Source organism: Panicum hallii, chromosome 2, assembly GCF_002211085.1.
Source record: "Panicum hallii strain FIL2 chromosome 2, PHallii_v3.1, whole genome shotgun sequence".
Classification (NCBI taxonomy): Eukaryota; Viridiplantae; Streptophyta; class Magnoliopsida; order Poales; family Poaceae; genus Panicum; species Panicum hallii.
In genome coordinates this window covers 44957099-44979196 of record NC_038043.1, presented here as the reverse complement: position 1 = coordinate 44979196, position 22098 = coordinate 44957099, and the positions used below count along the sequence as shown (strand labels likewise).

Genomic DNA, 22098 nt, shown 5'->3' with positions numbered 1-22098 from the left:
AGTTTTTACAACTCAAACAAGAAATTGTCTACCTGAAATAAAAGATATACATGTTAAGTCTTCAATCGGGGACAAACTCTTTTATGCCTGAAAAAAAGTTTGGGTAACTGAAAGAAAAACCTATAAACATGTATCAAATATTAGAATAGATGAAAAGTATATTGGAACATTAAATGCACATGTGTTGAACAAAGTTTGTAGATATATTGCTCGAACATTTGGACAAAAACTTGTAGATTAGAACATAAGATATACATCTTAAATATACTAGTTTATGGTTCAATCATTATGGAGTACAGCTATGTAGTGACCGTCGTCTTCTATGGAAAGTTAGGGACTGATCAGCAAAAGAACTATACGTCAAACTGGAACCTTCTTGGGCATCTGTTCTAGCAAATGTAAGGACAAGCCAAGAATATGTGTGCATGTACTGTATAAATTTGTTTGTACAGCTTTAGGACTACAAGCCAAAATGTTTTCTTCTTGATTGTAAGCTTTGTTACGCATGCGTACAAGAAGGAACCCGACGACATTCAGCCGCCGAATGTAGTATTCAATGGTCAATGGCTAGACCAAATCTTCTCAAGATCCCAAATTGCTAATGATAAAGGTTCCAAAATTGATCGTTTCAAAAGTATTTTCGGTGACGTAACCCTGATCACTGTAAAATATCGGTTGGACGTGTACAAAACTCCTGCCTAGGCTTGATCATCTTGGCGTTCAGCATCTGGCCGATCTTGGTCGTCAGGAAAAAAACAAAACAAGATGAGAAGCATTTCCATATGCTTCCTTCTGCTCGTTTGCGTGGCTACGCCGCGCGCAAATGCGTCACAAGAGGCTCGTCTGAGAGAATTCATCCGATCGAGAAGGAGCAGCAGTGCCTCCAGTGCAAATGCGCCGGCCTTCAGGATCACCAGAAGCCTCCGAGCAGAGTACTCTGTTACTGACCAGAGCGCTCTGAGGGAGGCCGACAAGATCACGGCGCTCCCCGGCCAGCCTAAGGGCGGCGCCGGCTTCAACCAGTACAGCGGGTACGTGAGCGTCGACGAGAAGAACGGCCGTGCGCTCTTCTACTACTTCGTCGAAGCGACGAGCGATGCAGCGACAAAGCCGCTACTCCTGTGGCTTAACGGAGGTCAGGCTGCTGAGACGTCTCTTCTTCAACTGGGAAGCATCTCTCATGTGCACACCTGCTTTGCTTGATCTTTGCTGAATCTTGATGCAGTGCAGGTCCTGGATGCTCATCGCTCGGCTATGGAGCAATGATAGAACTCGGCCCATTCCGCATAAACAGTGACAACAAAACGCTGAGCAGAAATGAGAACGCCTGGAACAACGGTGAGATGTTGTAACATCTTAGCAGTGTTCTTGTTTCCATTTCCTAACTATCACATAGTAGCCTGCCTTCGGACTGGGTATATTCAATTGTGAAAAAATTGCAGAGGCCAACGTGCTCTTCCTGGAGTCACCTGCTGGTGTTGGGTTCTCCTACTCCAACACATCTTCTGACTACAGTAAGAGCGGTGACCAAAGGACAGCAGACGACGCGTTCGTCTTCCTGACCAATTGGATCGAGAGGTTCCCTGAGTACAAAGGGCGTGCTTTTTACATCTCCGGGGAGAGCTACGCCGGACACTATGTTCCGCAGCTCGCAACGGCTATCCTTAGTTACAATATGAATAGTAAAAGTAACATCATAAATCTACGGGCTATATTGGTGAGTAAATACTCAATGATTAGTCAATACCCAGAACAGAAAAGCTTATAGCTTACAATTTTCTTCCTTTTTTGTTTTTTTAGGAACTCCTTTTTTTAGTACCGTAGGGAAGAGATTCATGATGAAATATTTTTCAGTGCAAGAGTTGAGGAATCTCTATGTTTTTAGGTTGGCAATGCATATCTTGACGATAATAAGAACACAAAGGGGCAAATCGACTACTTGTGGAGCCATGGAGTGATATCAGATGAGGTGTGGGCCAACATTACCAGGACCTGCAAATTCAGTCCTTCGGATGGTATCACATGCTCTGATGCTATGGCTGCATATGATTCTGGAAACATTAGTGGGTACAATATATACGCTCCTGTTTGCATTGACGAACCCAATGGAAACTACTACCCCAGCAGCTATGTAAGAGCAATTCTTTCTTTATGTTTTATAAGAAGTTATAAGATCATTTCTGTTAGACTTCTTGTTGCTGATATGCTATTAATTTATTAACTCTAAGTCACTTTCCGTGGTGACTTTGCATGTCTGTTTGCTTTATGAAGAGTATTTCTTTTCTTTTTTGCAAGATTATGAACAGTTTTTCTGTTCTAAATTCTACAGGTTCGGGGAATTGATCCATGCAGCAACTACTATATCCACTCTTACCTGAACAATCCCATGGTGCAAAAGGCTTTCCATGCTAGAACGACAAAGTGGTCAGGCTGCACGTAAGATTGCTTAATTTCTGGGAGCAAAAGTTTCAAACAGGAAATTGAATCGTTTCCACTTACTACCAGTTCTCCTTAACTGATGTTCCTTTTGCAGAGATTTGCACTGGAAAGATGCTCCAGTGTCCATGATGCCGACCATAAAATGGCTTCTGGAACAGGGGCTGCCGGTTTGGCTATACAGGTAAGTTGAGCGTCACGTTTCTGAATTGACACCCAAAATCTGCATACTGCAAGGCATGTAACGTGGGAGGGAACATGTTTTCAGTGGCGACTTTGATGCCATCTGCCCGCTCACTGCGACAAGGTACTCCATCATTGATCTCGAGCTCTCGGTCATGGAGCCATGGCGCCCCTGGACTGCAAACAAAGAGGTAAATAACACTTCAATCCGGCCCGCACTTTGTTTCTTTCTTTGTTTTTCTCTTTTCAACAGTGACAAACTTGGGTGGATCCTTGCAGGTTGGAGGCTATGTTCAGCAGTACACGGGAGGTCTTGTGCTTGTTTCAGTGAGGGGAGCTGGCCATCAAGTTCCTTATTTCCAGCCAGAGAGATCGCTAGTGCTGGTCAGCTCCTTCTTAAAAGGAAAGCTACCGCCTTATGTAATGGAGCAGTAATTTGGATGCAAATATAATGTAACCCTTTTATGGAGTTCTCAGTGTTTCTTTTTTTTCTGCGAAATGGAGTTCTGAATGTTGATTGTTGTTGTTTGACATTAGTTTCACAACTTGCATTAAGTGCCAAGATAATGTGATAAAAATGGCAATCTGCCAATGCTGTAGAGCATGTGTTCATGGTACATCGTATAAGTCCTGCACTTCAGAACATGTCAATCATATTGATATTTTTGACTTTTCTGTTACCCCTTTCATGTCAAAATATAAATTTTTCTAGTTTTGTTCTAAGTTGAACCATCTCTAGTTTAACTAAGCTTATAAAAAAGAATAACAATATCCACGACACCAAATTAGTACTATTGCAGCACCAGAGCAAATTTGGGGGAGAACGAGTAGCCCACTTCGGGAGGCGCAAGGAGGCGCAACATTTGGGAGGGCGTGCGAGATTTGGCTCTGGCAAGTTGGTGGATGTGAGGATTAGTGGATGGTGCAGGTGAGATTGAGGTGGACTTGTGGCTAGCGTGTGCAAGGAATTGGATGCGTGGGCGAGCAAGATTGGAAGGGAGAGGGAGGAGCGCGCGACAGCATTTTGGGAGGGGGCACGACGAGGACACATCGCTCCAGCTATAAAAGCGCGTCATCGGCTGAAGCCGTATTCGGCCCATCTTAGATTTCCGCAGCCCGCAATGATGGCCTTTTTTAGGGCCTTGGGGAGGTCTGTTTTTTTTTTGGGTGGGGGTGGGGGGAGGGGGTTGCAGGGTGCTGCTAGGAGTTCCATGTGCGACCGGAAGTCAAAGTAATAATAAGCTGGTCACGTGATCAAGAATAAATTAAAGAAGAAAAAAAATATTTTCCAAACCGTATATCCAAATTAAATTCGACCGCACCACTGTATTTCTTGCGATGAAATCTTTAAAATAAGATCCGACTTGAATACATTTGAATGATTTTTAGTGGAAATATTTTTTTAACGTGGAACAATTTTTTTAAGTTGGAACAATTATTCCAATATAATGAAAAAATATTCCGCCTTCTGGAGCAATTGTTTCAATATTTTAAAAAATATTCCGCTTTCTGGAACAATTGTTCTAGCGTCGAGAGAAGTTGCAGGAGGAAAGAAAAAAGAAAGAAAGAAGAAAATTAAGAAAGCTGGGCGTTAAATCACATATTGGGCCGGCGGAAAATACAAAAAGCGAGCGGGCCACGCAGAGGAAACGCTTCTGCGACCAGTCAGCACGCACCCGAGCACGCGACCGGTCGCAGCACGTGGTCCAAGAAGAAACCAAACAAGAAAAAAGGTATATTTTATATATCCAAATCAAAATCCAACTGTACCAGTGAGTTTCTTGCAACGAAATCTTCAAAACAAGATCACACTTGAACACATTTGGATGATTTTTTGGTAGAATACTTTTTGAACGTGGAATATTTATTTTAAGCTGGAACAATCATTCCAACATAATAAAAAATATATTCCGCCTTATGTGATGGATCAGCTCCAGATCCCGCGTGCGACATGGATTATTTCCGGTTGCACGTGGGACGGTGGATGCTGCCAGCCACAAGTCGTGGAGGATATCCGATGGCCTGCGGAAGCAACGGGGGACTCACGACGAGCTCCCTGACGCTCAATGGAGATAGGTTAGGGCGGTAGGTGTTGGTGGCGGCGAATTCGACGGTGGTGCCATCGGAGACAGTGTTGGAAGGCGGCGTGGGGGCAACTCCGATGGCGGTGCAGATACGAGCAGCTCCAATGACGGTAGTCGGTAGTGGTGAATCCGGCGTCTCCTATCGTAAGAGACAAAGGTGGAAGACGACGTGGGGGCAAGCGGGCACCGGCTGGGATCACTAGGTGACCGAGGAGGAGGAAGATGGCTATTGGGCCGCTCGTGGGCCGGTTCAAGCAATGGATCCGACTTCGTCACCGCAAGTCACATATAACCTTACCTAGGGGCACGCGCGTACAACAGCGTTTTAGTAAAGGTTGGGCATGACGGCGTTTTAGGAGGAAAAGTGCGGGCGCTGGTTAGTGAATATGGAGATGCTAGGGTTCTATAGTGTTGGGCAATGGACCAAATATCTAGGCTCTATTTGCCAGCTGACAATCCAACCCCTATATAAGGATTTACCAACCGACTCGCCAACTGTAGGTGAAAATATATGAAAATATGTTTACCGACAGATAGATAATTGGAAAAGGTTGAATTACCGACTAACTGTTTGCTGAATTTTTTTACCAACAGATAGTTTATCAGTGATTATCTATTTTTACCGATCGAGGTCCGACGATATTTTGGCGTTATGGTGTAGTGCTCGTCCATGAACGGATTCCACAATCACCCAATTCTCTTCAACTTCCTGCATTGTTCAGTGTGATAAGCAATTATAGATTGTTGTGGCCACCTTACAGTCAGCATTAATCACAATAGTCTTAAAAAGTAACACAATATACATGGAGGATATTGAGGTCTTCTTTTTAATATAATAATGTGTCCGAAGCTAGCTAGAAATTGATTTATTTTGAGATAAAAGGAGTAGATGATTGTGTATATGGATAATAAGATATCTGTGGTGACTTTGTTGATCTTAAGATCTTGGCCCAATATTTCATAGGCATTCTTACGGTGCTAGGAAATAGAATATTCACACTGTAACACTCTTTGCAGATACGGTTGCAAGAAAAAAAACATACATGGATGCTATTATTGTGGGGGTGCATTATTTGTGTAATTTGTTTGTGTTGCATGGAGGACCTCATACGATTTCCAAATGGATGCTCGATCTCTCGCCATTAATCTTGCGTCCGACCTGCAGCAAAAGGTTGAGCCTGTAACGCACAGAACATACGCAAAATTGCCATCGATGACCTCCCAAATCATCTCTTTGAACAGAAAATGCAGGTAAAGAATGGACCAAAGGCTACACTACAAAAACAAATCCTAATGGCCGCGCCTGCTATTAATCTACGCATAAGGTTCGCTCTCATTAGCCGGCAGCATGTCCTTTCTCGTCGAACCATTGCCATCTCCGCGAAGGAAACTGTTCGTTGCTATTAACCCGAGCCTGGAGAGGATACAACAATCATAGAACGGCAGAACGTACAATGCGTACAGCTTGCTACACGAAGTGTTCGTTGCACTGCTCGTACTCACTTGAACAAAGCCATCGTAGGATACAAAACTGCTATTTCAGAAAAAAAAAAATCAGTCCTCCATGAGGGCCTATATAAACCATTAAACCCTTGTCAAGCGAACTGTAAATCTCGGAGAGATCGACACACATTTCACAGTAAAGATGAGGAACACCGCTTCCCTGATCTACTTGCTGCTCCTTATCTGCGCCGCTGCATTGCACGCAGATGCGTCCCAAGAGGCTCAACTGAGAGAGTTCATCAGGTCTAGGAGGACCAATCGTAGCGATAAGGGCATGTTTAAGGTGAGTAACATTGGTCAGAGGGTTGGCGGCAGCCTGCAGAGAACAAGCTACTCTGGCGGCCCGGACCAGAGCACCCTGAAGGCGGCTGACAAGATCATGTTGCTGCCGGGGCAACCAGACGGCGTCGACTTCGACCAGTACGGTGGGTACATCACCGTCGACGAGAAGAACGGCCGCGCGCTCTTCTACTACTTCGTGGAGGCGCTGCAGGATGCCTCGACAAAGCCGCTGCTCCTGTGGCTTAATGGAGGTAAGGATCCGACTTGCGATAGGCATGTATGTGCTGACACCACTGTCTCGCGCGCTCTTACAGGACACCCTTGTTCCCGTTCACAGGGCCAGGATGCTCCTCGCTTGGCTACGGAGCAATGCAAGAACTGGGCCCATTCCGTGTAAACAGCGACAACAAAACGCTGAGCAGGAACATGTATGCTTGGAATAACGGTAACTTGGGCAGCTTACATACCCTTTTGAAAATCATTGAAAATTTTCATATATGAAACTCTAACGGGGTAATGAAAAAAATGTAGTGGCTAATGTGATCTTCTTGGAATCACCGGCGGGAGTTGGATTTTCTTACTCCAACACCTCTTCGGACTATGACATCAGTGGAGATCAGAGGACAGCTGATGATGCCTACGTGTTTCTGATTAATTGGTTGGAGCGTTTCCCTGAGTACAAAAGCCGCCCAATCTACATCTCCGGGGAGAGCTTCGCCGGACACTACGTGCCCGAGCTTGCTGCCACCATTCTAGTCCAGAATTCGTACAATAGCAAGACAGCCATAAACCTACGGGGCATCTTGGTATGACCTGAACTTTTTTACTTGCAGCAACATGCAGGTTATTATAAGCTTACAATATTAACAGTCAACCTGCATGCCCTTAATGGATATTCTCATTCCTTTTCGATCAAGGTTGGAAATCCTCTTCTGGACTGGAATATGAACTTCAAGGGTCAGGTTGACTACTTCTGGAGCCACGGATCAATGTCAGACGAGGTCTTTGCCAACATAACTAGGCACTGTCATTTTGACAACTCAGACGGCCTGGTGTGCGATGGCGCTATAGATGCTTTCGATCCTGGACAAATTGACCCTTACAACATATATGCTCCAATCTGTGTTGATGCGGCCAACGGAGCATACTATCCTAGTGGCTACGTAAGACGACGATTCACAATTTTCCTCTGCGATGTGGTTCTTAAGTAATTTTGATTCTGCTAAAATTACAGTTCTTAAACCACTAACCATTTTCCACACATTACAGTTACCTGGGTATGATCCCTGCAGCGATTATTACACCTACGCCTACCTCAATGATCCAGCAGTGCAGAATGCTTTTCACGCTAGAATGACAGAGTGGTCAGGATGCACGTAAGATCTTTTAATAATTGGACCATCACGCTGATCTAAGATTAGTGAGCTAACAAAATACTGCCTTGTTTCACCTCAAACTCTCGTGTGGGATTTTACAGAAACTTGCACTGGAAAGATGCACCAATTTCCATGGTGCCAACGATCTCGTGGCTAATTGAGATGAAGCTGCCTGTCTGGATTTTTAGGTAATTAATTATTGTCCAAGGACCATATATAGTACAATTATATGTAAACATTCCCACATAATGCAATAATTATGCACTTTTTTCAGTGGTGATTTTGATTCCGTGTGCCCACTCCCCGCTACGAGGTATTCCATCCATGACCTTAACCTGCATGTCACAACTCCATGGCGGCCGTGGACAGTAAACATGGAGGTATGTTTCAGTGCCTAATGTGTGCTCACTTTGGAAAGCAAGCATATTTTCTATATAAATAACTACTTGTTTCTTATGAAAGTCACTATGAGAACCTCATGCTCCAAAGCGAGCATTACATGTTTATGTATACTACAAGCTTGTATGCTTGAAATTCTCATGACTTCTGAATGTTTGTGCTTGCAGGTAGGAGGATATGTTCAACAGTACAAGGGAGGATTCACATTTGCTTCCGTCAGAGGAGCTGGTCATATGGTTCCGTCCTCCCAACCTGAGAGAGGATTAACATTGCTAGACTCCTTTCTCAAAGGGATGCTCCCACCCTACGTTCCGGAGCAGTGATTTCATAAATGAAGTGTCTTTGTTGCAAACTCAATAAACAAGAGTTATGCTGGGACAGAGAGTTGCCTCTGGCACTTAGTAATTTCGTAATAATTTGCTTATCCGATGTCAAACTTTCTGCGGGAAACTTTGTTTGACGTTCGTTTTACATTTGTTGGTTGTGGTCAAAATTAAAAGGTTCATGTTCCTATAAGGCCTCGTTCGGCAGCCCAGTTTCATAACCGGGTTTCCTTCCAGGCCGGGATCGAGTGGATCCTAGGCTGGCACTCAAACGTGGTCAAGGATTGATTCCGACCCGGAATAGTTTCTAGTGTGTATTTTCTACCGTTCGGCAGGAATGGCTCCTGGCCACTTCTTTTTTTCCTTCAGCTGTTTCCTAAATCTATCTACCTACCATACATTTCAGTCAATTTAACAAGAGACAAACAAGCCAACAATAAAAAAAACTGGCTTCCTCACGGATCCTTCATCCGTTCAAAATTCACATGAGCATGCATCAGCCAAATTTAATAGGGAAGCATTTCATTTCCTAGATAAATGATTCTGCTCCTTCAAACCTTGTTTCCTTGGTAAGTTCAGGCAATGCATTCCATACTACGGCAAGAGCTACAACCAAGCAAAGCTGAGACATTGCAGTTAACTAGCTAATTTGGGTTTCAACAAGAGCTACAACCAAATCATGCTCAGCCATCACAAAATGACAAAAGTCTAGTCTACTGGCTACGTGCGCTTCATCAAATGCGCCAAACCACTGTAGCTACTTTATGCAGCAGATCATCGCTTTCCTCAACCTGCATGAACAAACAAAAACCATGCAGTATATATTAATGTACAAATGACTCATCAGATAGTATAATAATGTAGAGCAAATGTGTCCAACCTCAATGAATATGCAGTGAAATCAAGTAAAGCAACAGGTGAAGTAGTGAACATATAACAAACTTGCTCTTAGATCAACCTCAATAAATATGCAGTGAAATCAATGTATGACTACTTAGATGGATCCCAAGAAGGGGGAGCTTCACCTTCTCCAACTCGAACCGGTGCGGGAGGGATCTACAAGTAAAAAAGAGTTGATAGAAAGAGCATTTTCAGATTAGAGAACCACAATAATTTGTTAAGCTCCTGCTATAATACTATTCTACAGCTATCATAACTACAAGAAGCCAAGTAATAAGTCTATTCAAGTTTGACTCTGAGGTGGTCACACTCGGTGCAGATGAATAATTACAGTAACAAATCTATCATAACTGACATTTCAGATTTGTTGTACAATGTGAAAAATAATAATAGAATACTGCAAATATGGGGATAATCAACCACATTTCACATTTGCTTGTGCCAGCAATCAATTCTGACTTACAAGAACAATGGTGGCCAGTCAATGTAGTGTTTCAGAGTTTGGGTAAATGGGTGTAGTCACATAAATGGGTGTAGTAGTCACATAACTAACATTTCACATTCATGCCAGAAAGCTTTTAGATTCATTCAGTACTGAAATCATGCAGTCTGGTTCTCTGTTAGACATGGATATTGCAAGTGCCCAGAAAACAGACATAAATTAAGACATCTTTTTTTAATCGGTACAATAATGCACAATCAATCAGGCAGCTGAGTCCAATGAAGATTACACAAAACAATGGCAACAGTGATGTTACAGCAGCTGAGTCCAGTAACTGTAGAGCAGACAGCAGACTATACCTCCGTTCTAGAGAACAAGTCTGAACGAAGGAACAGCAATGAAGTAATCTGTTCCACTCCCTCTATTTTTATTTACATATCATATTAAGTTTGTCCTAAATCAAACTTGACCAACTTTGACCAAATTTATAGAAAAGAATAATATTTACATACCAAATTTGTTCCATCGAATCCACCATAAAATATATATTGATAGTGCATAGTTGTTGCTATATTTTTCTATAGACTTGGTCAAAGTTAACCAAGTTTGATTTAGGACAAACATAATACGACATGTAAATAAAAACGGAGGGAATAATATTCTACATCACATAAACAATTTTCTCTTATTGTCTGAGGACCTTCGACTTAGTAGTCATGTTTAGCACTGAGCTCCTGAATTCATTACTTCTGATAGTCAGACCTTCTGAATTCAGATAACACTCGCAATCTTCAAAATGGTGTATCTGCTTTGTTGCTGTTACTATTAACTGATGGTTTCTGCTAAAGCAAGAAGATAAGCACAGGTGCTCTCCCCTGCTGTCAGTCACCGCGCGCTCCCCCTGCCCTTCCCCTCGTTTCCTCGCGCAGCCAGCGACTCCTGCTCTTTCCAGTCTCCTCCACCTCGGCCTCTCAATCCGGTAAGGCAACCCTCCCCCCCCCCCCAAACCACCCACACACCCACCCAACTCACCGCCCCCATCCTCGCGCCCCGGGCTCCGCAGGGGAGATCAAACTCGGAGCCGCCCTCGCAATGCCGGGCCTCGCCGCCGAGTAGGACGCCGTCGCTCTCCCCGGGGAGAGAAGAGGGCAAGGAACCCTAGCAAGAGCCCCGTCACTCTCCCCGCACGGACCTAGCTGCCGCTGGCGGCTGCTCCAAATCAAGAAACCAGAACAAGAAACGTGAGGACGGGAGAGGAGGGCACGGCTTACCGGCGAGAAGGGGGCAAAGGCGTGGGCGTCGAACGGGATGCGGTCGTTGGTCGCCGTCGCCTCGCGCCCTTCTGTCACGTCAATAGGGTTCCGGTTCCGTTGCGGAGGGTAGGAGGCCAAATTTGATTCCGGGCCGCGACGGGGATGGAATGGCCGAGACGAGCCGCGGATTGGAACCTGGTCGGTCTCAACCGAATAGCCATTCCGTGTTGGATCGGAATTCGATCCGGATCATGTTGATCCGGCCGGAACAGTCCACGTTCCAGACCAAAACGAAGGAGGTCTAAGTAGGTATGGATTTTCTGGTTGTGATATGACTTGAAATAAGAAAAATGTTGTGACGTGTACTTTGAATGTCTGCACTTACAAAGAGTGTATCCCGTTTTGAGACAATGCAATGAACTCTATATGTTATCTATTTTGTCTTCCAAGTTCCAACTAAACATATTGTAAGAAAAATGATCCCATTAAATCATTACTTGTAATTTTGGTAATTTATGACAATATAGGTATTGAGACTAACAAGTTTGTGAGCCTATATTTGTGGTCTTTTTAGATCCCATGGATAAAATCCAAATCATAGCAAGACCGTACAAAATAAGTGATCCAAATCATAGCAAGTGCAAGTCATGTGCAGGTCCCAGCCGTGAGCCGTGGAGGATATCCGGTGGCCCGCGAGACGGCGAGGGAGTCATGACAAGCTCCCTGACACTCAACGGAGATAGGTTAGCGCAACAGGGAAGACGGTGATGGAAGGCGGCACGGGGCGAGCAACTCCAGCGGCGGCACGGGCGTGAACAGCTCCAGTGGCGGTGGTCTTCGGTAGCGGCAAATCCGGCGGCTCCTACTATTGGAGATGAAGGTGGAGGACGACACGAGGGCGAGCGGATGCCGGCTAGGAGCACCAGGCAGATCGAGGAGGAAAAGGATGACTATTTAGTTGGGCAAGGCGGGTTTTGGGAGCGGCGCACGCGGTGGCGCTGATTTGGGAGGAGGAAAAGCGCGAGCGCCGGTTGCCTAGTAGGTGAATATGGAGAGGTTATGGTTTTATAATGTTGGGCGTTGGTTATTTTCGCGTGTGGGTGGGCAAAATATCTAGACCCTATTTGCCGACTAAGAATCCGACCCGTGTACGAGGATTTACCACCTGACCTACGAACAGTATGGAAAAATATGTTTACCGACAGATAGATAATTGGAAAAGGTTGAATTATCGACTAACTTTTTGCTGAAACTTTTTGCCAAGGGAAAATTTATCAAGGATTATCTATTTTGCGAACTCAGCGTAGTTCAACCGGTAAAGTCCCTTGTGGTGGAACTTGCCCATCTGGGTTCGAGTCCTCGACCAGGGTGCTCGTATTTTCCTGAATTTATTTCAAGATTTAACTGGCGCTATTTTTTCAACAGTAGGCGACATGCCCGTCGACAGCGAGACGCATGTGGTTTCATCAATTTTAAGAATTTGTCAGCTCAGCCTCTCGGAGATGCTCATAGAGGTAGGAGTGAGTGTGCGTGTGTGTATGTGATTGTCTGCGTCTGTGCTGTGTTTTGCAAAAGAAAATTGTCTAAGGTACGACGATATTTTAGTATCGTGGTGTAGTGCTCGTCCATGAACGGACTCCAATTCTCTTTAACTTGTGTGATAAGCAATTATGGTTTTTTAATATACTAATGTGTCTGAAGCTAGTTAGAAATTGATTTATTTTGAGATAAAGGGAGTAGATGATTCTGTATACGTAGATATATGGTGACTTCGTTGATCTTAAGATCTCGGCCCAGTATTTTATAGGTGTTCTTACGGTGCTAGGAAAAAATTATTCACATTGTGACATTCTTTGCAGATACGGTAGCAAGAAACAAACCATGCATAGATGCTATTATTGTGGGGGTGCATTATTTCTGTATTTTGCTTGTGTTGCATGTATGTGCATTGGAGGACCTCATACGATTTCCAAATGGATGCTCGATCTCTCGCCATTAATCTTGCGTCCGACCTGCAGCAAAAGGTTGGGGCCTGGAACACACAGAACATACACAAATCACCATCGATTACCTCCCAAATCATCTCTTTGAACAGAGAATGTAGATAAAGAATGTACCAAAGGCTACACTACAAAAAGAAATCCTAATGGCCGCGCCTGCTATTAATCTACGCATAAGGTTCGCTCTCATTAGCCGGCAACATGTCCTTTCTCGTCGAACCATTGCCATCTCCGCGAAGGAAACTGTTCGTTGCTATTAACCCAAGCCTGGAGAGGAGACAACAATCATAGAACGGTAGAACGTACAATGCGTACAGCTTGCTACACGAAGTGTTCGTTGCACACTGCTCGTTCTCACTTGAACAAAGCCATCGTAGGATCCAAAACTGCTATTTTAGAAAAAAAAAATCAGTCCTCCATGGGGCCTATATAAACCCTTGCCAAGCGAACTGTAAATCTCGCAGAGATCGACGCACATTTCACACGGTAAAGATGAGGAACACCGCTTCCATCTTCTACCTGTTGCTCCTCATCTGTGCCGCTACACTGCACGCAGATGCATCCCAAGAGGCTCAACTGAGAGAGTTCATCAGGTCTAGGAGGAATAGTCGTAGCGATAAGGGCACGTTTAAGGTGAGTAACATTGATCAGAGGATTGCCAGCAGCCTGCAGAGAACAAGCTACTCCGGCGGCGCGGAGCAGAGCGCCCTGAAGGCGGCTGACAAGATCACGTCGCTGCCGGGGCAACCAGACGGCGTCGACTTCGACCAGTACGGCGGGTACATCACCGTCGACGAGAAGAACGGCCGCGCGCTCTTCTACTACTTCGTGGAGGCGCCGCAGGATGCCTCGACAAAGCCGCTGCTCCTGTGGCTTAATGGAGGTAAGGATCCGACGTGCGATAGGCATGTATGTGGTGACACCACTGTCTCGCGCGCTCTTTCAGGACACCCTTGTTCCCGTTCACAGGGCCAGGATGCTCCTCGCTTGGCTACGGAGCAATGCAAGAACTGGGCCCATTCCGTGTAAACAGCGACAACAAAACGCTGAGCAGGAACAACTATGCTTGGAATAAAGGTATCTTGGGCAGCTTATATACCTGTCTTCAAATCCCTTTTGTTTAAGTTTGAAAATCATTGAAAATTTTCATATATGAAACTCTGACGGGATAATGAAAAAACAATGTAGTGGCTAATGTGATCTTCTTGGAATCGCCGGCGGGCGTTGGATTTTCTTACTCCAACACCTCTTCGGACTATGACCTCAGTGGAGATCAGCGGACAGCTGATGACGCCTACTTGTTTCTGATTAATTGGTTGGAGCGTTTCCCTGAGTACAAAAGCCGCCCATTCTACATCTCCGGGGAGAGCTTCGCCGGACACTACGTGCCCGAGCTTGCTGCCACCATTCTAGTCCAGAATTCGTACAACAGCAAGACAGCCATAAACCTACGGGGCATCTTGGTATGAGACCTGAACATTTTTACTTGAAGCAGCATATGCTGCAGGTTATAATCTCATCACAACATTAGTAATCGACCTGCCCTTAATGGATATCCTCATTCCTTTTTGTTCAAGGTTGGAAATCCACTTTTGGACTGGAATATGAACTCCAAGGGTCGAGTTGACTACTTCTGGAGCCACGGATCAATGTCAGACGAGGTCTTTGCCAACATAACTAGGCACTGTCATTTTGACAACTTAGACAGCGTGGTGTGTGATGGCGCTACAGATGCTTTCGACGCTGGACAAATTGACCCTTACAACATATATGCTCCAATCTGTGTTGATGCGGCCAACGGAGCATACTCCCCCAGTGGCTATGTAAGACGAAGATTCACTTTTTTTTCTCTACGATGAGGTTCTTAATTTTGATTCTGCTAAAATTACAGTTCTTAAACCACTAACCATTTTCCACACATTACAGTTACCTGGGTATGATCCCTGCAGCGATTATTACACCTACGCCTACCTCAATGACCCAGCAGTGCAGAATGCTTTTCACGCTAGAATGACAAAGTGGTCAGGATGCGCGTAAGATCTTTTAATTGGACCCATCATGCTGATCCAATATTAGCGAGCTAACAAAATATATACTGTCTTGTTTCACACCTCGAACTCGTGTGGGATTTTGCAGAAACTTGGAATGGAAAGATGCACCAATTTCCATGGTGCCAACGATCTCGTGGCTAATTGAGAAGAAGCTGCCTGTCTGGATTTTTAGGTAATTAATTATTGTCCAAGGACCATATATAGTACAATTATATGTAAACATTCCCACATCATGCAATAATTGTGCACTTTTTTCAGTGGTGATTTTGACTCCGTATGCCCACTCTCCGCTACGAGGTATTCCATCCATGACCTTAACCTGCACGTCACAACTCCATGGCGCCCGTGGACAGTAAACATGGAGGTGTGTTTCAATACTGAATGTGCTCACTTTGGAATGCAAGCATATTTTCTATATAAATAACTACTTTGTTTCTTATGAATGTCAGTACGAGAAACTCATGCTCCAAAGCGAGCATTACATGTTTATGTATACTGCAAGCTTGTAAGCTTGGAATTCTCATGACTTCTGAATGTTTGTGCTTGCAGGTAGGAGGATATGTTCAACAGTACAAAGGAGGATTCACATTTGCTTCCGTTAGAGGAGCTGGTCACATGGTTCCGTCCTCCCAACCTGAGAGAGGATTAACATTGCTAGACTCCTTTCTCAAAGGGATGCTCCCACCCTACGTTCCGGAACAGTGATTTCATAAATGAAGGGTCTTGTTGCTCGGTGGCAAACTGAATGAACAAGAGCTGTGGTGGGACAGAGAATTGCCGGCCTCTGGCACTTAGTAATTTCGTATAACTTTGCTTATTCGATGTTAAATTTCTGCAGGAAACTTTGCTTGATGTTCGTTTTACATTTGCTGGTTGTGGTTAAAATTAAAAGGTTCATGTTCCCTAACTGGGCATGGATTTTCTGGTTGTGATACGACTTGAAACAAGAGAAATGTTGTGACATGTGTATTTTTGAATGTCTGCACTTGCGAAGAGTGTATGCCGTTGTGAGACAATGCAATGAACTCTATATATTGTCTATTCTGTCTTCCAAGTTCCAACTGAACTTATTGTAAGGAAAATGATCCTATTAGTAGATCATTACTTGTGATTTTTGTAATTTGTGATAACATAGTGTTGGAATTATATGTTTACATCTACCAGATTTTAATTTGAAGAAAATTATATAAAACAATGCTACTGCTATGTATTTCAGATGTAACAGCAGACAGATTAAAAAGAGCTGAAACAAACTCATGTATAAATCCATCACACTTACAGATCAGCACTCCATCCTCGTGAAGATGCGACGCAATGCAAATCGTAGTTGAGGCAGTGCAGAACATAGTAGATCACCCTCGAGCGGTCGTGCAGTTGCGCTATCCAAAAACCTTATTGCCGTCTCTCATACAGGCTTCACGACGGCAACAGCTCAGAGATATGGCTCACTCTTCTCCTCAGTGCACGCCAAGGAGAAGAGTCGGCGAGATTCAGCAGCTCAATATCATAACACTGTCCACCATAAGGAAAAAGAGAGAGAAGAGAAGTTCATGGGTTTTTAATGTGTATGTTCTGGACATCTCCAGGATTTCTTATAGACGAGAAAGCAGTCCATTGCTGACCGTTTTCGCTACCTACTAGTTAGCAGTATTAACCTCCTAAATAACTCGGATTAACACTACCTTTTAACTCAAAATTATGGCATTAACTTCATATTTATAATATCTAATGACTGTTGTCAAAAGATTAGTTCGCAGATGGCAAAGGCTTACACCAATTTGACTTGGCTCCTCGCTGCGTCGCAAGTATGGAACTACTGGATGCAATGCATTCTTACTTCGGAATTTCTGAAATGTGCCTCTTCATGGGCCTATTTTTCAGCATATAGTCATGGAGACGTATATTTATAGTCTTTTTAGATCCCATGGATAAAATTCAAATCGTAGCAAGACCGTCCTAAATAAGTGATTCAAATCATAGCAAGTGCAAGTTATGACAAAAATCTAGGACATTCAAATGCAACTGATCATGTCCAAAGCACCGGATGTTGCTCTTTTTTTTCTTTCTTGCAAATATTGATCTGCTGCATACAAATATGAGGCCGTCGGATCACCCGGTGTTTTAGACATGATTAGTTGTCATTTGGAGGTTCCGGATTTTTTTCTATAACTTGCATTTACTATGATTTGGATCACTTATTTTGCACGATCTTACTATGATTTGTACTTCATCCATAAAACCTGAAGATCCTACAGATATGCACTCACAAACATATTATTCTCAATAACTATATTGTCACTCAATCATCAACATTATAAATATAAGCTAATGGGACCATTTTTTTTAATGTGGGTCATCCATATAAGACACAGAGAGAGTAAATATATTGAAAGTAGAAGGCACAAATATTTAGCTTCAACATGTTTTGTTATGTCGTGTAGACAAATTTATGCATGTCGATACGCCGCGTATGCAAATTTATCCATATTAGCATGCCACCTAAGCAAACCATCATTTAAAATCACCTACTCCCTCCATCCCACAAGAACTGTTCGTTTAGAAAATTTGAGACATATTACTAGTAGTGGAAAATAACCATGTTACCTCTAATTAACTATAGCAGATGTGATTGAAGATCGTGCTATTTATTTGGTTCCCTAGATCCTCAAAATATGCAAATGCATTGGTACTGAACAAGCATTTGATTGGCTTCGTAACTTTCTCTATGCAATTATTTCTTGGTATTTGATATTACTTTAATTAGATGGATTTTACTATAATCTAAAAGAATACTCTTTGTGGGATAAAATTTGAAAGCTAAAACGAACAGTCTTTTTTTGGGAACGTGGGGAGTAGGTGATTATTTAGATGGTTATAAATAATTTATGGTGTTCAATACCCAATTTTACAGTCAGGTAGTTACTTCGGGAGGTGATGTAGATTTTTTTCCTTTAAAGAAATTACATATTCTTTGGCGTATCTAATAAGGAATTGCATATTTATAGGGTTGTACAAATAATTACACATTTAAAGACATTTATTTTTAAGAAAGTACACAGTATATAGAAAACTACATGTTCTTGCATTACATATAGAAAAAAGTACAGATTAAAGTGGATGAATGAAAATTTAAATGTGTACTCGCTCCGTCCCATAAAGACTGTTCGTTTAGAAAATTTCAGACACATTACTGGTAGTGGAAAATGACCATGTTACTTCTAATTAACTATAGTAGTTGTGACTGAAGATCGCGCTGTTTATTTGATTCTCTAGATCCTCAATAAATGCAAATACATTAGAACCTGAAAAGTAACATCTATTTTAACATTTGATTGGCTCCATGTCATTCTCTATGTAATTATTTTTTGGCAATTGATATTATTTTAATTAGATGGATTTTACTACAATCTAAACGAATAGTCTGTGTGGGATAAAATTTGAAAGCTAAACGAATAGTTTTTTGGACGGAGGGAGTAGTTTCTATACATGTGTAGCTAAATACGTCATTCTTTTATAAATTTTTTAAACGTGTAATCTTTTCATGAAAGGTCTCATTAATTGTGTAATGTTTGATTCATAAGTAAAAAAATCCTTCGAATTTTAAATCTATTTTTCTTGTAGCAATAATTTTGTGAACAATTCCATGGCTCAAACTATTTCAAAACGGACCATGGCCTGATGAGGTTAAAAAAATCTATCAATGGCAAACATCCAAATGGCCACCTCTGTCCGTCCAGCCGGCCAAATCACTGGGGTTTATGGAAACCAAACGGCCGCGTATGGCATCATTGGATCCAAAGACACCCTACCAAGCGGCACTGGTTGAAAATTTCTTATTCAGTGCAGGACCAACAGCAGAAACAACAAAAATGAAAGTCATCGAAGCATCGATTCTCTCCTCCAAAGTTTGCCAGAACAGGACAATGACAACAAGAGCCGGCTCAAACTCACTCGGAAACTGTACCCAGAAGATACTGCTTGTCTTGGAGTCGCGCGTTCAGAGCTCGTGTGCCTATATAAACCTTTGCCAATGTGTGAAACATGTCAAAGATAATCTTTTCTGTTTTCTCATTAAGATGGGGTTCGATGCGTGCCAGACTCACCTTATCTTCTTGCTTCTGGTCTCTGTGGCTGTGTTGCACGCTCATGCGTCACAGCAAGCTCAACTCGAGAAATTCATCTTGTCCAGAAGAGCTAGAACTAGCAGCAGTGAGGCTAGTCTACATGGGTCGTCTGGTGTCGGTGTCAGGAGCAGCCTCCTGGCAGGGTACTCAGGCTCCGACCAGAGTGCTCTGAAGGCGGCCGATAAGATCCCGGCGCTGCCAGGCCAGCCAGAGGGCGTCGACTTCGACCAGTATGGCGGGTACGTGACCGTCGACGAGAAGAACGGCCGCGCGCTCTTCTACTACTTCGTGGAAGCGCCGCAGGATGCGTCGTCGAAGCCACTCCTCCTTTGGCTTAATGGAGGTCAGAAATAAAGACATCACCTTATTTGCTTATGTGATTGTAGTTAGCAGTTCTCTCACCTCTGCTTCTTCTCATATGTCATTTGCACAAATGGTGCAGGGCCTGGATGTTCGTCCCTTGGGTATGGAGCGATGCTAGAACTGGGCCCGTTCCGGGTGAACAACGACAACAAAACGCTCAGCAGGAACAAGCATGCCTGGAACGAAGGTAGCCTGTAACACCCAAAGAAGCTTGCTTTCTCAAAATATTTGTTGCTATCAAAAAGTTACAAAAGGTAGTGGAAATTGCAGTGGCTAATGTGATCTTCTTGGAGTCGCCCGCTGGCGTTGGATTCTCCTACTCAAACACATCCTCTGACTATGATGAGAGCGGGGACTCAAAAACAGCAGAGGACGCCTACATCTTTCTCGTCAATTGGCTCGAGAGATTCCCCGAGTACAAGACCCGTGCCTTCTACATCTCCGGTGAGAGCTACGCCGGCCACTATGTTCCGCAGCTGGCCGCTACCATCCTAAGCCACAACATCTACCACAATAGAACAATAGTAAACCTTCATGGCATTCTGGTATGCATTTTGCTCTGTCGTGATCATAACAAACATATAATAAAGTTGAAATAAACACTTTTCTTATGATTTACCTTGTCTCTCCCTTTCAAGGTTGGCAACCCATATCTAGATCGTTACAAGAACCAGAAGGGGCGCTTCGAGTACCTACGGAGCCATGGGTTGTTTTCTGATGAGGTTTGGGCGAATGTCACCAGTCACTGCAATTTCAACTCTTCAGATGCTGAAGCATGCTTACGAACAACTGACTGGTTTTACTACGGCCCCGTCGATCCCTACAACATATACGCTCCCATCTGCATCGACGAACCTGATGGGTCGTACCATTCCAGCAGCTACGTGAGAGAAGAGAACCCTATAATCTCATTACAGTATTTACCTACATGTGCTGACATACTTAAATTTTTGGGTAAACTATCCAGCTACCAGGGTACAATGCATGTGACTATTATCCTACAGTGACATACCTCAATGATCCTGTGGTGCAAGAGGCTTTTCATGCTAGGAAGACTGAATGGGGAGGCTGCGTGTAATGTTTCTTACTGAGCTATAAGATAGAATTACTAATTTATTACTGTTTATTTTTGTGTCGGGGACTTGATGCTACTACTTTTGTGTGAATAGAGATCTAGGTTGGAAAGATGCACCAGATTCTATGGTCCCAACTCTCAAATGGCTAATCAAGCATGGGCTGCCCATATGGTTGTTTAGGTACTCCGGCCTTCCAAACCTCCAAAATAATCAAAAATGTAATGAGATACCTGTCGTTATACTAAACTGTTATGCCTACAAACTTTCAGTGGAGATTTCGATGCCATATGCCCACTCACGGCCACAAGGTACACGATCCAAGATCTGAACCTCTCGGTCACAAAGCCATGGCGACCATGGACAGCAAACATGGAGGTAACTAATAAGTGAACTCTGCTGTAAACAAATTTTTTTGGTATTAAAGTTCCTATTTGCTCTGATAGAAAATTAACTTCAACGATGGCTACAGGTGGGAGGCTATGTTCAACAATACACAGGAGGTTTCACATTTGTTTCAGTGAGGGCGGCCGGGCATATGGTTCCATCTTTCCAACCAGAGAGAGGACTCCTACTGCTTCACTATTTCCTCAAAGGGGTGCTCCCACCTTTTACACAAGAATAGTGATTTATAACACAGAAGCAACTTTGTACGAAAATACAAAGGCAGGTTGCTCATCAGTCAGCAACAAAGCTGGATAACGTGAGGATGGCGTGATGGCAGCTAGGCTGTCACTAGTCAAGTCAGTTGTGTTAGTTATACAAATTTTATGATTACACAGTACACCCGTTGCTCAAAGTTAGCAAGGCGGATACATCGATATTGTCCTAAGTCGGTGTCGTGCATTGCCACATAATATTGAGATAATTTAATATATAACCTTTATAATGAGTTATCTTTTAAATTATCTTGTAGCAATTGCAAATACCTTAATATGTGTATAGGAAAATAAATACTATAAGTTGCATGGCAGCAACTTGTGCAATGATGATAACCGAATGACCTCAATATCACAATCTTAAATATTTAGCTTATAACACTATGGCTTCGTGAAACAACAATCTTTCTCCTTCACAACATCTAAAATCCTAAGTAAAATTATAAAATAATATATGTGACATTGAGATTGTTAACGTTTACAAATTATATTTGAGAAAAAAAAGGACATCCTTGTGATTGGTACCTCGAAATGCCAATGTTCATCTCAACCTGCAACCATTGTGTGTATGGTGGTACGATTGCGTGGTTCGGGATATGCTTGTGAGCATAGGCGAAGCTAGAATGTTTAGTGGCTGGATCAATCAT

The 22098-nt window shown here is 43.2% G+C and overlaps 2 protein-coding genes and 1 long non-coding RNA gene across 3 annotated transcripts; 2 read left to right on the top strand and 1 right to left on the bottom strand.

Moving 5' to 3' along the window:
• The first annotated feature begins 765 nt into the window (after positions 1-765).
• Positions 766-8586, top strand: LOC112881113. Its single transcript, XM_025945815.1, has 16 exons — positions 766-1135; positions 1231-1338; positions 1443-1717; positions 1886-2131; positions 2330-2436; positions 2534-2620; positions 2705-2810; positions 2899-3039; positions 6304-6739; positions 6826-6933; positions 7020-7294; positions 7406-7651; positions 7758-7864; positions 7966-8052; positions 8139-8244; positions 8431-8586. The coding sequence occupies exons 1-16, from the start codon at positions 766-768 to the stop codon at positions 8584-8586; spliced, it is 2961 nt and encodes a 986-aa protein (XP_025801600.1).
• A 505-nt stretch (positions 8587-9091) lies between these two features.
• LOC112882164 lies at positions 9092-11288 on the bottom strand. Its single transcript, XR_003226615.1, has 3 exons — positions 11200-11288; positions 9545-9642; positions 9092-9377 (listed from the first exon to the last, which is right to left on the bottom strand). It is a non-coding gene; the product is annotated as an uncharacterized LOC112882164 (long non-coding RNA).
• A 2385-nt stretch (positions 11289-13673) lies between these two features.
• On the top strand, positions 13674-21688 carry LOC112881112. Its single transcript, XM_025945814.1, has 16 exons — positions 13674-14064; positions 14151-14258; positions 14370-14644; positions 14759-15004; positions 15108-15214; positions 15318-15404; positions 15491-15596; positions 15782-15933; positions 19074-19699; positions 19799-19906; positions 19990-20264; positions 20358-20603; positions 20687-20793; positions 20889-20975; positions 21065-21170; positions 21265-21688. Exons 1-16 carry the CDS (start codon positions 13674-13676, stop codon positions 21415-21417), a joined length of 3180 nt encoding a protein of 1059 aa, XP_025801599.1. The 3' UTR covers positions 21418-21688.
• The last annotated feature ends 410 nt before the right edge of the window (positions 21689-22098 follow it).

Bases quoted from the DNA above. Each gene is read 5' to 3' on its own strand.
- LOC112881113 (XM_025945815.1), top strand. From the start codon at position 766: ATGAGAAGCATTTCCATATGCTTCCTTCTGCTCGTTTGCGTGGCTACG. The intron at 2,437-2,533 runs GTAAGATTGCTT...TTCCTTTTGCAG, and splicing joins ACAAAGTGGTCAGGCTGCAC to AGATTTGCACTGGAAAGATG. The intron at 2,621-2,704 runs GTAAGTTGAGCG...ACATGTTTTCAG, and splicing joins CTGCCGGTTTGGCTATACAG to TGGCGACTTTGATGCCATCT.
- LOC112881112 (XM_025945814.1), top strand. From the start codon at position 13,674: ATGAGGAACACCGCTTCCATCTTCTACCTGTTGCTCCTCATCTGTGCC. The intron at 20,265-20,357 runs GTATGCATTTTG...CTCCCTTTCAAG, and splicing joins TAAACCTTCATGGCATTCTG to GTTGGCAACCCATATCTAGA. The intron at 20,604-20,686 runs GTGAGAGAAGAG...TAAACTATCCAG, and splicing joins CGTACCATTCCAGCAGCTAC to CTACCAGGGTACAATGCATG.